This window comes from Trachypithecus francoisi, unplaced genomic scaffold (assembly GCF_009764315.1).
Source record: "Trachypithecus francoisi isolate TF-2019V2 unplaced genomic scaffold, Tfra_2.0 Lachesis_group2, whole genome shotgun sequence".
Lineage (NCBI taxonomy): Eukaryota > Metazoa > Chordata > Mammalia > Primates > Cercopithecidae > Trachypithecus > Trachypithecus francoisi.
In genome coordinates this window covers 123,266,678-123,282,268 of record NW_022681465.1, presented here as the reverse complement: position 1 = coordinate 123,282,268, position 15,591 = coordinate 123,266,678, and the positions used below count along the sequence as shown (strand labels likewise).

The 15,591-nt window shown below is 45.0% G+C and overlaps 1 protein-coding gene and 1 long non-coding RNA gene across 2 annotated transcripts in view; one reads left to right on the top strand and one right to left on the bottom strand.

Moving 5' to 3' along the window:
- Positions 1–15,591, top strand: part of TENM2 (teneurin transmembrane protein 2) — a 526,850-nt gene that overhangs the window by 483,709 nt on the left and 27,550 nt on the right. Inside the window, exons 22-23 of the mRNA XM_033180356.1 lie at positions 4,634–4,809; positions 6,437–6,672. Of these exons, the coding sequence (XP_033036247.1) occupies positions 4,634–4,809; positions 6,437–6,672 (412 nt within the window). The remainder of the gene's footprint in view (positions 1–4,633; positions 4,810–6,436; positions 6,673–15,591) is intronic.
- LOC117065500 lies at positions 5,397–8,174 on the bottom strand. The gene is made up of 4 exons (XR_004429945.1): positions 8,060–8,174; positions 6,427–6,618; positions 6,279–6,344; positions 5,397–5,988 (listed from the first exon to the last, which is right to left on the bottom strand). It is a non-coding gene; the product is annotated as an uncharacterized LOC117065500 (long non-coding RNA).

The following is a 15,591-nucleotide window of genomic DNA, read 5'->3' as shown; positions in this document are numbered from 1 at the left end:
AGTCGGTAGTAAAGCAGAACTGGAATCCAGATCTCCAAGCCCAGCTTTCTTTGTATTGCACACCAGCATCATAAAGCAGGGCTATGAATGGAATTTGTAACTCCACCTTCAGACTCCACATGGGAACTGTTCCTGAACTTTTGGGAAGATGTAACTCAATAAGGCCATCCCATCAATGACTCTGGAAGCAGGAGAGAGAGAGGTAGGAAAAAATAACCCTATCAAATCTTCCTGGACCCATTTTATGATCAGCCAGTTCCAGAAACTTCTAGGACATCCAACCTTGGAATTAAGATTTCCCCAGATGCAGGCCACTGGGTCTTGATAGAAGAAGTATCCTGATCTAGTTACATCCCTGAGGGAACTCAGGTTTTCATAGTCTTCCCCAAAAGGCAGCATCTTATACCAGAAAGCTCCTGGGTCTTAGCATCAGGATGACGGGGTGAGGAGTCTTTCTCTGCTGTATACTTACTGATTGACGTTGGACACATTATTTAACCTCTCTGAGCTTCAATGTCTCATCTGTCACATGGGGATAAAAATGCAGATTAACAGGAGCCGTATGCTAATCCACTGAGATAATATGTTTTTAGAAATTAGCAAAGCACTTGTCATATAGAAGTTTAACTCAGAGTATAGGCTAATGGGATTTTAGAGGAATTATTAAGCACACCTCTGTCTCCTTCCTACACTTCAGGTTTCACTCAACTAACTGTATAGCGGTTACAAGAGTCAGACAGATAGAGACTTATTTTGGAAAAGCAGAATTAAAGAATGCAGCTTGCACATTAGGTTTTTTTAATACCTCACTTTGCATTTCTCCCGCTCTCTTCCCACCTCCCAGTGCTGCCTGCTGGTCTCCCATCCCCTGCAGGAGCAGAGTCTGCCATAGCAAAACACATCAGCGGGGCAGAAAACACATCACCCTTAAAGAGAGGTCCTCCAGAAGAGAGAAATGATAAAGAGCCTCTTTAGTCATGTTCAACTTCTCCCAATCCAACAACTGGGGAAGGGGCAAATGTCAGATCAAAGGAAAAGATGGAAGTTGACTTCCCATGGTGTGGGGTTCAAGAGTGATTTTACAGAATAAGCTGCCATGCAACTCGTGAAGGCTGGAATGGGCCCCTTTAAAAATTGCCTTTCTCTCTCGTCTTTGTCCTGGGAAGTGAAGAGTTAGGCAGAAATGGAGCTGATACGGAATGCTCTTTGGAAACGCTATCATGCCTGCTAAGTTCCCAGACTAGGGAAGGTCCATCTGCATTCCTGAAAAGAACAGTACTGTCCTTAAAATTACACTTTCTACTCCCTATACTCTCTCTTTCTCCACTCTCTCCCTTCTTTATTTTAGTCCCTAGCACCTATTACTCACCATCTGACATGCTGTCTATTTTCTACCTTGGTTTAGTTTTGCCCTCTTCAGCTAGCATGAGTGCAAGAATTTTGCTCCATTTTCTTCCCAGTCATATATCCAGTGCCTTGAACTGTGTTTGACACATCACAGGTGCTTGATGAATATTTATTGACTACATAATTCAAAGGCAGCCTCCAGCCCCACTCCAGCCGAGCTGGGCCAGTTCCACTGGGTTGGCACTGAGATCCCATTGCTGGAACTTAGAGCGCTTCACTCCTACATGTAGTCATTTGCAAAAAGACCTACATCTGAAGACGCTCCTTGGGGGAAGTAAGTAGAGCTGGAGGCAGCCGAATCTTCTTAAAAGCTAAAGAAAAATCTGGTTTTCTCCCTTTGGTCCATGAGATTCTAGCCCCTACCCTAAAGCTCTGTTCCCGAAAGTAGAAACTCCAGTTCCTACTACTTCTCTCATAAGGAAACTCAGCAAGCCTATGCATTGTAAGTGTCCCCAAACTACAGTGGATTGGAATTAAAATCCTTGACCTGGTCCCAGAGAATGTACTTGTCAGCAGGAGGAGAAACTGTCTGTTACTGAGTACCGCACTAGACACTCCATACCCAAATACTTAGAATTGCTTTGTTTTCTGATTTTAAATACCTTTTGTTTCTGCTTATTAAACATGAAAGTATTGATTACAAATAATTTCTTTTTTTTCTTTTTTTGAGACAGTCTTGCTCTGTTGTCAGGCTGGAGTGCAGTGGTGCAGTCTCGGCTCACTGCAACCTCTGCCTCCCGGGTTCAAGCGATTCTCCTGCCTCAGCCTCCTGAGTGCTGGGCCTATACGCACGTGCCACCACGCCCGGCTAATTTTTGTATTTTTAGTAGAGACAGGGTTTCACCATGTTGGCCAAGATGGTCTCAGTCTCCTCACCTCGTGATCCACCTGCCTCAGCCTCCCAAAGTGCTGGGATTGATTACGGGCACAAGCCACCACGCCCGGCTGATTATAAGTAATTTCTAAATTATGAGAAAATGCAAAGAAGAAAATGAAGATTAGTCAAAATTCCACACAGCAAAACCACCATTAACATTTAAATGTCTATATTTTCAGAGAATTTCTGCTCCATATAGATACTGATACTTTTTACCCCTCTCTGAAAAAATAGCTACTGTCAGGGGAATATATTTGGTACCCTACTCTTCCACTCAACGTGTGTAGATTGTCTATGCCAATAAATAGAAACCCATGTTGCCAATCTTGATGGCTTCGTAGGTTTCCACTTTATGGATTGATCATCAGTTATTTCATGAAACTCCCATCAAGGAACATCTAGGTTGTTCTAATTAGTCACTATTGTAAATAGCATCTTTTTCCCCCTGCCTGAGAAGTGATTTCTTTAGCAGGTAAGAAAACACAGAGGAGCCCTGTCGATTTAGCAGACCTGAGTCCCCATCCCTGGTTACAACACCAGGGCTTTCCAGGGAGTGCATGGTCTGCGCCACCCCCTGCCTGGGGCTCTGGGCAAGTGATAGGGGTGGATTCTGAGCTCACAGAGATTCCTGCTCCAAGATCTCCCTCCTCTCTCCCCCAGCACCTTTACACAGCCCAGTGTCCAGCTTAATGTGATTGCACTCTCAGCTTTCAAACTTCTGCAGAGCTTCACTGCTTCCAGTTCTTCCCAGAAGCAAAGTTTCTCAGATCCCTGAAAGCCTGAGCCAGGTCTGCAATTCTTTATTCCAAAAACATTTCCTGAGTGCTGTCTTTGATGTTGTCATCCTAAGCCCTAAGCGACAACGTCAAACAGGCCACAGTGGTCCTTTCCATTGCTCACAGGCCGTCCCCACAGGGATGCTTCTCTGAGGACCCCCCATCCCCATGTGCTGCACAAGCTCCAGTTCCCATCCCTCAGAACCTGCCAGCTTTTTCCCTCTCCCCAGTCCAAAGGGAGTAACCCCCAGGGGTCGAGCCACTTTTCCTTCTTTTTCACCCTCCAAGCAAAATGTCTTCAGAGCTCTCCCTTCTTCCTCCCCTTCCTCCTCCAGTAACAAAACTCATCTGGGAGAGCTCAAAGGCCTCTACATGCAGACCTGGAAACAAGCCTGCTTTCCTTTCTGAGATGTGAGAAGGGCCCAGCTCTCAGAGTACAGTGGATCTTCCAAAGTGGGGAAAGGATGTCCCAAATAGAACCAGGCTTCTTGCTAGAGGTGATGCAGGGAGAAAACTCCACAGTGTAAGAAAAGAGGACAGATGACACATATACATAAAGAAGGAGGCCCCAATGTCAGGCCATTTGCAAGCAGTAGGGCATGATCACTGGTGTCCCTAGACTTTGGTGCTAACTAATGGTCATTGGGAAATTGTCTAAGAAGGCTGCATGGGAAGTGGAGCCATGGTGGTTTGGGGACCAAAGAACAGGTTCCATGCAGCCAGGCCTTCTGTGCTGAGCTAACATGTGCAGGTGGCATTTGGCACAGGCTGACTGTCCAGAGGCCTAGAAGGTGATGAGGGAGACAAGGTTGGACCCCAGTAGAAGACTCGGGGCATGGAAGGTCTCAAATAGCCAGATTTTTATTTGATTGAGCAACCAATGGGAAAAGAGTGTGGTTTGTTCAGCAGAGAACTAACATGATGAAACTGATATTTTGGGAATATTAATTTGGTGGCTTTGTAGAACACCTAAATTAAAAAACAAGAGAAGGCTGGGTGTGTGACTCACGCCTATAATCCCAGCACTTTGGGAGGCCAAGGCAGGTAGATCACCTGAGGTCAGGAGTTCGAGACCAGTCTGGCCAACATGACAAAACCTCATCTCTACAAAAAAATACAAAAATTAGCCGGGCATAGTGGTGCATGCCTGTAATCCCAGCTACCTGGTACGCTGAGGCAGGAGAATTGCTTGAACTCGGGAGGTGGAAGTTGCAATGAGCGGAGATCGCACTACTGCACTCCAGCCTGGGACAGAGTGAGACTCCATCTCAAGGTAAGAAGAGAAAAAGAAAAGCAAGAGAAGCTCACAAGTGGCTGTTCTCTTTAACTAGAGGAAGTCTGAGACCAGGTGAAATGTTTTCCAGGATCTGAAGTCAGTTATATCAGCGGGTAGAAGAAAGCATCACCGCTGTTTCTCAGGGCATAATGGGGTTTTGACTGTGACAAGGGGCCTCAGTGAGATGCGCCACCCCGCCAACCTACCTTTCCAGCTCTCTCTTTCCCTGGCCCTATGAGTCTTGGGAATACTTTCAGCCCCAAAGACTGCTGCTAACCAGTGTTTATCTCCCCCCAGCTATGACCACGAAGGCCGCCTGACCAATGTGACACGCCCCACGGGGGTGGTAACCAGTCTGCATCGGGAAATGGAGAAATCTATTACCATTGACATTGAGAACTCCAACCGTGATGATGATGTCACTGTCATCACCAACCTGTCTTCAGTAGAGGCCTCCTACACAGTGGTACAAGGTGAGCCTCCACCCGTACCAACCTACCGCCAAACTCACCCACAGACCCAGAACCCAGCCAAGCCCAATGTGTGAGTTACCCAGCCTGGGATGACTTCCAGAGACCCAGCGTACCCCTCAGCTTTCTGTTTTATTCAAGTGTCCACAGCAAACTAACTCTATAAGAGGTCTATCTAGTAGAAAATGACTTAATAAGATACAGCAGAATGTCAACTACACCCAACCAAATGTCTGGATATTTGAACTATCTACATAGTTATCTGAAAATGTCCATTTCCCCCCCACATACTCTCTCCCTACCTCTTATCCTTCCATCACCACCTCTCCCCACCAACCCGAAACACATAGTTATCGTCTCAAAGGCCATTTATTCTCCTGGCCCACCACTAGATTTCATATTTTCTTGTTCCATTCTGATTCTTTTTTTTAAGCATTTGTTTGATGAGTTGGTTGTCCTGGGACTGGAGCTGTTTAACATTCTCTCCCCAAGACTGGGATCTCAAAGGTCTCTGACCACCCCGTGGTTACTGTTTCTATTAGACATGTTTTGCAGTCCGGGGCAAGCACTGGGGCTGGCAAGAAAATGAATTGTGCCGATTAATTTTTCTTTTAATTAAGATACAATGTCGGTGGGCTAGCCTGTTGTCAGAGGATAAAAGTGTCCTCTCTGTAGATAAATGGTGACATTTCTGGACTATTATCCCACAGCAGAGCCTGTTTCAATGACTCTATTTCTGCTCTGCCAAATGATTAATGATGTAGATTCTGTCCTTCTGCATGATGGCTGGAGTCGCAGGAGCGACAGGTACACACTTGCTCACTGCCCCAAAAGCTGACATCTCAGAGGCCAGCCCAGGCCAGCTCCTTTGCCCAGACAATCAGGAAGCAGTGTATCTGTAAAAGGAGTTTCTGACTCACATTTGCTTCCTGTAACTTTTTGATAAAGGAAAAGGTCAGAAGTCTGATTGACTCGTGTAGTTTCCACTGGGGAAGATAAACACATTATTGGCATCCACTGGCTCCATCTCCCTCATGTGTTTGAGTCTCTTCAGAGTTCTCTTGAGTGGAGGTGGTATCAGATGCAGTCAGCAGTAAAAGCATGAGGATGGGGAAGGTTGATTCTTCTCTCGATTTTCTTGAAGAATCCTGGGCTTTGATTTGCAGTGGATCTGACCTGTGACTAGACCAGCAACCTTGGGTTAGATGGCAGGCAAAGGGGGAAAAAATTGAAGTCATTTACCTTTCTTTTTTTTTCTTTTTTTTTTTTTTTTTTGGTATAAGCTAAAATATATATGTTAAGGTTTGGGAATTTGATTGACACAAATTGTGTAGGCAATAGACATCTTTAAATGTTTAAACGTGCTATTAATAGTCTTCAGTGAGTAAAAGAAACATCATGGCATAATTATTTCTGGAGTGCCACATATTATGTTTTTCTTTACATGGATCAGTAGTATCTCTGCTACTTACCTTCACATGGTATGTGTGCTAATTGAAGGCAGCCTTAGACTGATGACTGCAAAGTACCATGGAAGCCTATTAAAAAAAAAAAGGGGGTTCTATTCTCTTCTGACTAATAGAGTGGATAATTTATTTCCCTATCCCCACCCCCACTTACATTCTTCCAGATCAAGTGCGGAACAGCTACCAGCTCTGTAATAATGGTACCCTGCGGGTGATGTATGCTAATGGGATGGGTGTCAGCTTCCACAGTGAGCCCCATGTCCTAGCAGGCACCATCACCCCCACCATTGGACGCTGCAACATCTCCCTGCCTATGGAGAATGGCTTAAACTCCATTGAGTGGCGCCTAAGAAAGGAACAGATAAAAGGCAAAGTCACCATCTTTGGCAGGAAGCTCCGGGTAAGTGGTTCCACCCAATCTGTTACCACAGAGTGGGAGGGGATACACCCTTTCCTCACAGAGCTGAGAAAGTTTCCCAGCTTCAAAGCCTCTAATACTCCTTTATTCCCTAGAAAAGGCAAACTCTTCGCTCAGAAAATGGAATCCATTTCCCTTTGGGACTCATACCTTGGGGAAAACATTCTCCATTTCCTAGGACTGAAAAAGTCGGCCATTTCCTGCTATGGGGATTTACATTATGCTGTAACTAGAGACGGCTTTGGTCTGCTTTTCACACTTGCTGTCTTCTTCCTCAATTTTCACTGTCTGGCCAAGTCAACCAATGAACTGGTGTTCGTGCCTACTATGTGCCGAGTAATTTGCTAAGTACTGGAAGAACACAACTTTTAAAGTATGTTCTTTGCACTCAAGGAATCGAGAGTCTGATAAAATATGCAGACATAGGATGATCACAGGTTAAGTGAAAAGACAGAGGTACATGCAGGGCCTGATGGGATCCCAGAGGGGATGTCACTCCGCTTGAGAGGTTCAGGGAAGATTTCCCAAGAGGAAGTAACAACTGAACCTCAGTGGGGAGTTTTAGCCAACCTTAGTTTTCCCAGACCAGGCAACTTGCCCCACATGACATCTTTTTAAAACCAATATATAACATTAATTGAGGATTATTATACTGTAAACCCTATGTGAAATGCTTTGCTTGTATTATCTTATTTTAACTTTTTCAATAGCTCCATGAGGATAATTATTACTACCTCCATTTTTCAGATGAGAAAACACAGACTCAGGGAAGCTAAATTACCTGTCCAAGGACACAATGGCTAGAAAGGGCAATGCCAGGACTCGACCCCAGGTCTCTCTTTCTGTCTGACTCATTTGCCAGTATGTCACACACCTTCCTGCTTATCCATGGTCATCCAGATCATCTTGACAGGAGTGGATTCTGCTCCAGTCACTTATCTGTCACCAAGAGGGAACAGTTCCTACCATCATGCTAACCCCTTCCCTGGGGAGGGGGAATGAATACTGGGGATCCCAATCTTCATCAAATTCAGCACATATTTATTGAGCACCTACTATGAGCCAGGCACTGTGCTATGCACCTAATGGCGTATAAAGCAAAGGCCCTAACTTCCTGCACCTTATGTTCAGGTTGAGGGGAGATGGGAGAGAGGGGCGGATAATAAGTAAACTAATAAATAAAAATAACTGCAGAACAAGACAAGCACTAGGAAGTCAGTAAACAATGGAACAAGGAGTTTATCAAATGCTTTGGAATCCCTGAGAACAGAAGGCTCAGCATCGGCAAAGCTTGGGTCATAACTTTTGCTGTGTAACTGGATTAAAATCCAGCCAGCCCAGGTGACCTCCCTGCAGACCCAGGCCCCACCATATTAAGATTCCGCCTTTGTCTGGCTGAAGTTTGAGTCTCCACATTAGGTTATCAGCAGTCTCTCATGTTTTTCTTCCTCTGCTGGTATATGCAAAGTTGCAAACTGCAGTATCTTCCTAAAGACAAAAATGGAATGAGATTAGTAGTTAAATCCTTAATGACTGGATTTCAGGGCTGTGTAATTGATTTTTTTTTTTTTTTTTTTTTTTTTTTTTTTTTGTAACAATGTGTTTATTAGCAACTTTCTTTTAGGGTAAGACTGTTAAAGTTCATGAGATAATGAATAAGACAAGGTGACCTAACAATGATATATTATCACTAATCATTGTATAATTTTACAAATGCTTATTAAATGCCTACATGTATGAGGCACTGTGCTAGGTGAAGAAATATAAGACATGGTTCCTGTCTTTATGTGTCTTACTACCAATTCTGATGGGTTTAATTTTTTTTTTTTTTTTTTTTTTTTTTTTTTCTTTTTTATTATACTTTAAGTTCTAGGGTACATGTGCATAACGTTTATATCATGTATAACTCCCCAATGCAATCCCTCCCTCCTCCCCCCTCCCCATGATAGGCCCCAGTGTGTGATGTTCCCCTTCCCGAGTCCAAGTGATCTCATTGTTCAGTTCCCACCTATGAGTGAGAACATGCGGTGTTTGGTTTTCTCTTCTTGTGATAGTTTGCTAAGAATGATGGTTTCCAGCTGCATCCATGTCCCTACAAAGGACGCAAACTCATCCTTTTTTTGTAATTGATTTTTGATATGCTGCACTGTAGAAGTTGATTATAAGTAGTAATCGTGCCTTTTCTCTGATAAATCAGTTATGCATTTTGACTAAGTTTTCAAAATAAAGATAAATGTGGCCCTAAAATAAAGTGGCTATAATCCCAACTCCGAATATTAAAACTCTTAATAATGGTACTTGTGGTAATTAGCCCAAGTTAGGCACACAAGTCTTATAACTGAATTTCTGCCAGGGTTAGATTTGCTGGCATCGTGTTTATGCAAATCAAAACACAGCTTTATCTATCAACACCTCAACATTTAATTGTCTGGTGTTAGTTCCTGTAACAACAATCACATATCCATTTAGCTCTCTTAAATGAAAATCACTATGAGATTATAACAGGTTGAGTGGACTGAAAATGTAATTTGAAAATGAGGGAGAAAGCCTGGAATTTATTTGCATCTCATTATTTTAATTCAGTTCATAAACTGTTTAGTGAATGAAATAAAAGCAACTCCTGGAAATTGCAGGAGAACAATTGGAAGAAGGTATAAGGGAAAGGTTGGGTGTGATGTGGATTGAGGGAACTGGGGAGTGGTCATTTCATCAGACGTTTCGTGAGCCCATGGCAGGGAGTTTGCAGCCCCTAAGCCAAAGGTACCCATTGGCCCCATTAGGCTAGCAGGCTGTCTCAACAACGGCAAGATGGGCTCTTCTCTCCCTGTGTTAGTCTTGCTGTGTCTTTTCATCGCTGCTCCACTGTCAAATGAGGGCATGAAAGTCCTCATTTATTCAAAAAATATTTACTAGGTGCCAACACTACATTCAGTATCACGAAATGAGTAGACTCTAGAGAGGTAAACAAAATTGAGTGCCACCGAGTAGCTAACAGTCTCATGGAGAAGGCAATATTAGTAGGTATGATGTAAGCTATAATATAGGCCAAAAGCACAAGGAAAGGGATACTTAATTGTATCTGCTGGAAGAAGATAGGTCACGGCTGGGTAATAAATTAACCCTGAAATCTCATGGGTTTAACACATTGTGGTCCAAATGCATCAGGCAGCTCTTCTTAATGAGGACTCGCTCCAGTTGCTCTGCCTTGCGATCCTGCCATCTTAAGCACAGGGCCTATGCAGTTGCTGCAGCAAGGGAAGAGAGCTTGGGTGATTCACAAGAGCTTAATGAGCCAGCCTGGACACGGCAGGCCTCACTTTCCCCCACCCTGGTGAGAATACTGTCAGGGGACCTCAAATGAACTGCAGGGAAGCCTGGAAAATGTTGTCTTTTCTGAGCGCCTAAGAAGAAGATGATGAACAAAGACTTGTTAAACACGTAGCAGAGTGATCAGGTCTCCCGTTTGACAAGGGATCAGGAAGGGCTTCACAGAGGATCTGGAATCAGTTCTGAGGAGTAAGAATCAGCCAGGCAGAGATGTGGAACAGAGGTGACAGGACGGAGACTATCACCTATGGAAAGGCCAAGAGGCCAAAAAGGGAATGGCATTTCAGAAAACTAATTCAGTGTGGCAGTGGATGTGTTAGAGAGTGGGGTAGAAAAGTAAGATGCAGCCAGAGACTGCACATGGAAGGGAACATGGTGCCAGGCTAACATTTATCCTGAGGGCAATGGGGAGCCCTACCTGGACTTCATTAGCAGAGTGATCTGCTGGGATGTGTAGCGTTAGAAAGCTGTCTCCAGCCTGGGCACAGTGGCTCACGCCTGTTTTCCCAACACTTGGGGAGGCCAAAGCGGGAGGATCATTTTAGGCTAGGAGTTCAAGACCAGCCTAGGCAACATAGCAAAACCCTGTCCATACAAAAATAATTAAATAGCTGACCATGGCCCTGCACAGTAGCTCATGCCTGTAATCCTAGCACTTTGGGAGGCCAAGGCAGGAGGATCCTTTGAGCCCAGGAGTTGGAGACCAGCCTGGGCAACATAGGGAGACCCTGTCATGGTGGCACATGCCTGTAGTCCCAGCTATTCGGGAGGCCAAGGCAGGAGGACTGCTTGAGCACAGAAGTTTGAGGCTGCAGTGAGTTATGATCATGCCCTGTAATGTACTCCAGTCTGGGCAACAGAGCAAGACCTTGTCTCCAAAAAAAAAAAAAAAAATCTCTCTGACTTCCTCAGGTATGGAGGAAGACAGGTGAGAAGGGGACAAGATAGGAGGAAAGGGACAGTAAGGAGGGTCCAAGCAAGAAACTAAATCACTAGCAGCGAGGAAAGAAAGAAGGTGGGGGAGAGATTGGAGAGATGTCTAGCACACGAGGATTGGGCAACTAGCAGGGTTGCTGTGTCATACTCACCTTTTGACAGGCTCTCCCCATGATCATGTAGGCCAGGAAGGCTGGGTGGCCATCCACACTCTGAGGGCTGTGTAAAGGAGAGTGGCTGGGAGCTGAAACCCAAGCCAGAGATGTAAGATTCTGCTGGCCCCAGCCCTGCCTCTTGGAATGGGGAAGAAACTAAGTGAACTTTGAAATGTAGCCATTTAACCAGCACCATGTAATCACTGCTCCCCATGTGAACAGCAGGGAATTTGGGGAGAATGTGTGGGTATCATGCATGAAGCAAATGGCCTGACCTTCCCTGGGACCAGCAAGCTACTGGGAGCCTGGTCAGCTGAGGGGTGTGAGGGCCCAAGGCTCTGAACATTCCTGGAGTTTAGAGAAGACCAAAAATCTCAGTGAAGCCATCATGATAGAACAGTGTCCAGTGAAATTCCAACCCACCAAGGTATCATTTCTTCCCACAGTCCTCCAGATGGAGGCATCTCTTACTGGAGGAAAGTATCAGTGGTTCTTCCTTACAGCCTGGGGAAATGTAAGATGATGGCAGATGGATAGTCCAGGACCACATCCTTTCACCAAAAGCTTTGTAATAGAGTGTTAGTCCCTTCGTTCCTGCCCAAACTCAGTGCAGGGAAGATTTTCATTATGCCTCCCAAGAACTCCTCAAATAATCTCCTTTGAAAGACTCCTCCCCGTCCTGCCTGCCTTGTCTTCCACTCCTTTCTTCACTCACTCTGGCCTTGCAAAAACATGAAGCAGGCCAGACGCGGTGTCTCACACCTGTAATCCCAGCACTTTGGGAGGCCAAGGCAGGCAGATCACGAGGTCAAGAGATCGAGACCCTCCTGAACAAAATGGTGAAACCCCGTCTCTACTAAAAATACAAAAATTAGCTGCGCGTGGTGGCGCATGCCTATAACTCCAGCTACTGGGGAGGCTGAGGCAGGAGAACCACTTGAACCAGGGAGTCAGAGGTTGCCATGAGCCCAGATTGTGCCATTGCACTCCAGTCTGGCAACAGAGCGAGACTCCATCTCAAAAAAAAAAAAAGAAAGTTACATCATGGCATCTGTAAGCTCCATAAGTGCAGGGACCAGGTCGCCCCTGTATCCCTGGTGACAAGTGCCATGTGGTGGGTACTCAGACAACAGGTGACAAAGAAAGATGTGATAACTGTGCCTTCTATAGGCTTCTTCTTAATGTGTAAATGCTCCCCTACCAAAGTGGGTATAAATTCACAAATACATTGCCCCTATGTCTGTCTGGAATCCTTCCACTGCAAGAGACAGGAAGTGCACTCAGACTAACTTAAAAGGGTAGATGCTGTCTCACCTAACAGGGCCACCACAAGGGAGAAGCTGGCCTTAGAGACTCCAAGATGTCATTAAATGTTGTATTAGTCTGTGTTCACGCTGCTGATAAAGACATACCTGGCCGGGCGCAGTGGCTCAAGCCTGTAATCCCAGCACTTTGGGAGGCCGAGACGGGCGGATCACGAGGTCAGGAGATCGAGACCATCCTAGCTAACACGGTGAAACCCTGTCTCTACTAAAAAATACAAAAAAAGATAGCCGGGCGAGGTGGCGGGCGCCTGTAGTCCCAGCTACTTGGGAAGCTGAGGCAGGAGAATGGCGTAAACCCGGGAGGCGGAGCTTGCAATGAGCTGAGATCCGGCCACTGCACTCCAGCCCGGGCGACAGAGCGAGACTCCGTCTCAAAAACAAACAAACAAACAAACAAACAAAAAAACTAGCCGGGCTATGTGGCGGGTGCCTGTAGTCCCAGCTACGTGGGAGGCTGAGGCAGGAGAATGGCGTGAACCCAGGAGGCGGAGCTTGCAGTGAGCTGAGATCCGGCCACTGCACTCCAGCCTGGGCGACAGAGCGAGACTCCGTCTCAAAAAAAAAAAAAAAGACATACCCAAGACTGGGAAGAAAAAGAGGTTTAATTGGACTTACAGTTCCACATGGCTTGGGAGGCCTCAGAATCATGGTGGGAGGCGAAAGGCACTTCTTACCTGACGGCATCAAGAGAAAATGAAAAGAAGCAAAAGTGGCAACTCCTGATAAACTCATCAGATCTCGTGACACTTATTCACTATCACTAGAATAGCACAGGAAAGATCGGCCCCCAGGATTCAATTACTTCCTCCTGGATCCCTCCCATTACATGGGAATTCTGGGAGATACAATTCAAGTCAAGATTTGGGTAGGGACACAGCCAACCCATATCAGATGAACGTCTGTCTCTTTCTCTTTCTCAAAGCCCCCTTCCATCCCATGGCAGGATTTCTCTCAGCAGTTGACCTAATTTTCTCCTACAGTAGACTAATGTCCTCTTCACATTGCAGGGGAGGGAGGTGGTCAGGCAGACTTAGCCAAAGTTGGCTCCAGACTTGTATCATCACAGCTAAGTGAACCCAGAGGAAAAAGGAAGGGATCTCCCCCAGCATTTTTATTTTTCATAAAATATCTCATGGAAGAAACATTGACCTGGCAGAGGGAGTTCACATTCCCGGGCCAATCACTGGTCAGGGAGATGGGGATCTGTGATGAGCCAGGCAGGCACAGGTCACATGACCATACCTGTATCTTACAATAGACATCTCAGTAAAAGTACCTAGACAGGGAAGCCCTAGAGAAAAGAGGTGCCATACCCAAAAGAGAAAGAAAGAGATACAAGGTTAAAATACAAATATCCCAAATATATTCTACATCCTCCATCCCTCCAAAGCCTAATCATAAGGCAAAACTCCTGGCCCTGAGGATCTCTTGAGGCACTATTGCCTCCCACCCCAACAAGCCTTTTTTCTAGGCTTTTGGAAGAGAGAGCTAAAATCAACCCCTTCTATTAAGATTTAAAACTTCTACTCTTTCCCAAAATGGATTTTGTGCAGGATGATTCTCTTTGTAAAGGAAAGCATATAACCATGCTCTAGGATATTTCTTTCTGATTATGATTTACATAGAGATTGCAGAAGCAAGAAACAGCTACATGTGTAGGTAGCAGAACAAAAGAAAAATTGCTTCCAAGATAATCTTCCATCATGATATTAGTATTAGTGTTATTAGTATTCCAAGAAGAAGTGGGAGTCAGTAATTTTGTTTTGGCTCCCATATAATTAATATGACATTGCAATTATGTGTTGACATGTGTTACTTTTACTTATGTGGCAAATCACCATGACAGAGGAGTGAGGTGGGGGGATGGGCGTGCCTATGTGCGTGTGAACACACACACATGAACTCAGTTCTGCGTGGAGCCCACTCAAACAGGTCTGTTAACACACACAAATCATTATGAAAGCCTGAATTTTCACAGCTCCTTCCTGCCACAATGCATTCATTCTTCACGTGACTAATACTTTATATTTTATATTTCAAACACCTCCTGTGTTCTTGGCACTATGCTAGACACTGAGTGTACATTAGTGAACAAGTTTTCACCTTACATGGTGAGCAGCACTTGTGCAGAAAGAACTCGGGATAAATTTAATATTAGCTTAAATAACACATAATTAGAAGGGCAAGCCTCTGCAAACACATTAAATAATGTATTCCCCAAGCAAACATTAATTTTGGCTGGCTTCTGTTTTGGATGATGATGTGGAAAAGTGGAAAGACCCTAATGGAGCTTATGCCTTTAGCTCTTACACCTTAGCAGGAGAAGCAAATAATAATCAAATAAATGTACAAACAATATATAGAAATTGTGGATCAGGTACGGTGGCTCATGCCTGTAATCCCAGCACTTTGGGAGGTCCAGGGGTGTGGATCACCTGAGGTCAGGAGTTCAAGACCAGCCTGGCCAACATGGCGAAACCCCATCTCTACTAAAAATACAAAACTTAGCCAGGCGTGGTGCCGCGCACCTATAATCCCAGCTACTTGGGAGGCTGAGGCAATAGAATCACTTGAATGTGCTGGACAGAGGTTGCAGTGAGCCAAGATGGCACCACTGCACTCCAGCCTGAGTGACAGAGTGAGACTCTTTCTCAAAGAAAAACAAGGGAATGGAAATGTGATGGGTGCTTTGGGAAAAATGTAAGGTGGAGATAATATGGAATATATGATATAGGTTAAGGCATATCTGAGAAAATGACATTTGAACTGAGAACTGAATGAAGAGTAGGTAGGAATTTCCCAGGCATGGAGTGAGGGGAAACGCCTCTGTGCTAAAGCTCTAGCATGTGCAAAAGGCCCTGAGGCAGAAGAGACTTCTGCCTGTATCCTGAAGAGGATAGCTCCAGTGTGGCTAGAGTAAACCAGCTGAGGGTAAGGTCAAGGGGTAGAGCCTTATCTTGTTGGCCCTTTTAAGGATCTTAGAAATACAGAAGTCTTCTGCAGATTATCCACCCGGTACATGCAAATGAGCCCTTATCAGGAGCCTCCTTCTTGGACACTAGAAAATATACAACATACCTGACTCCTGGAAGTTCAGGTCAAAGGATAACAAATATAGTTTATTCCGGTCATCTGAACTGAGCCTCCATACCAGACAC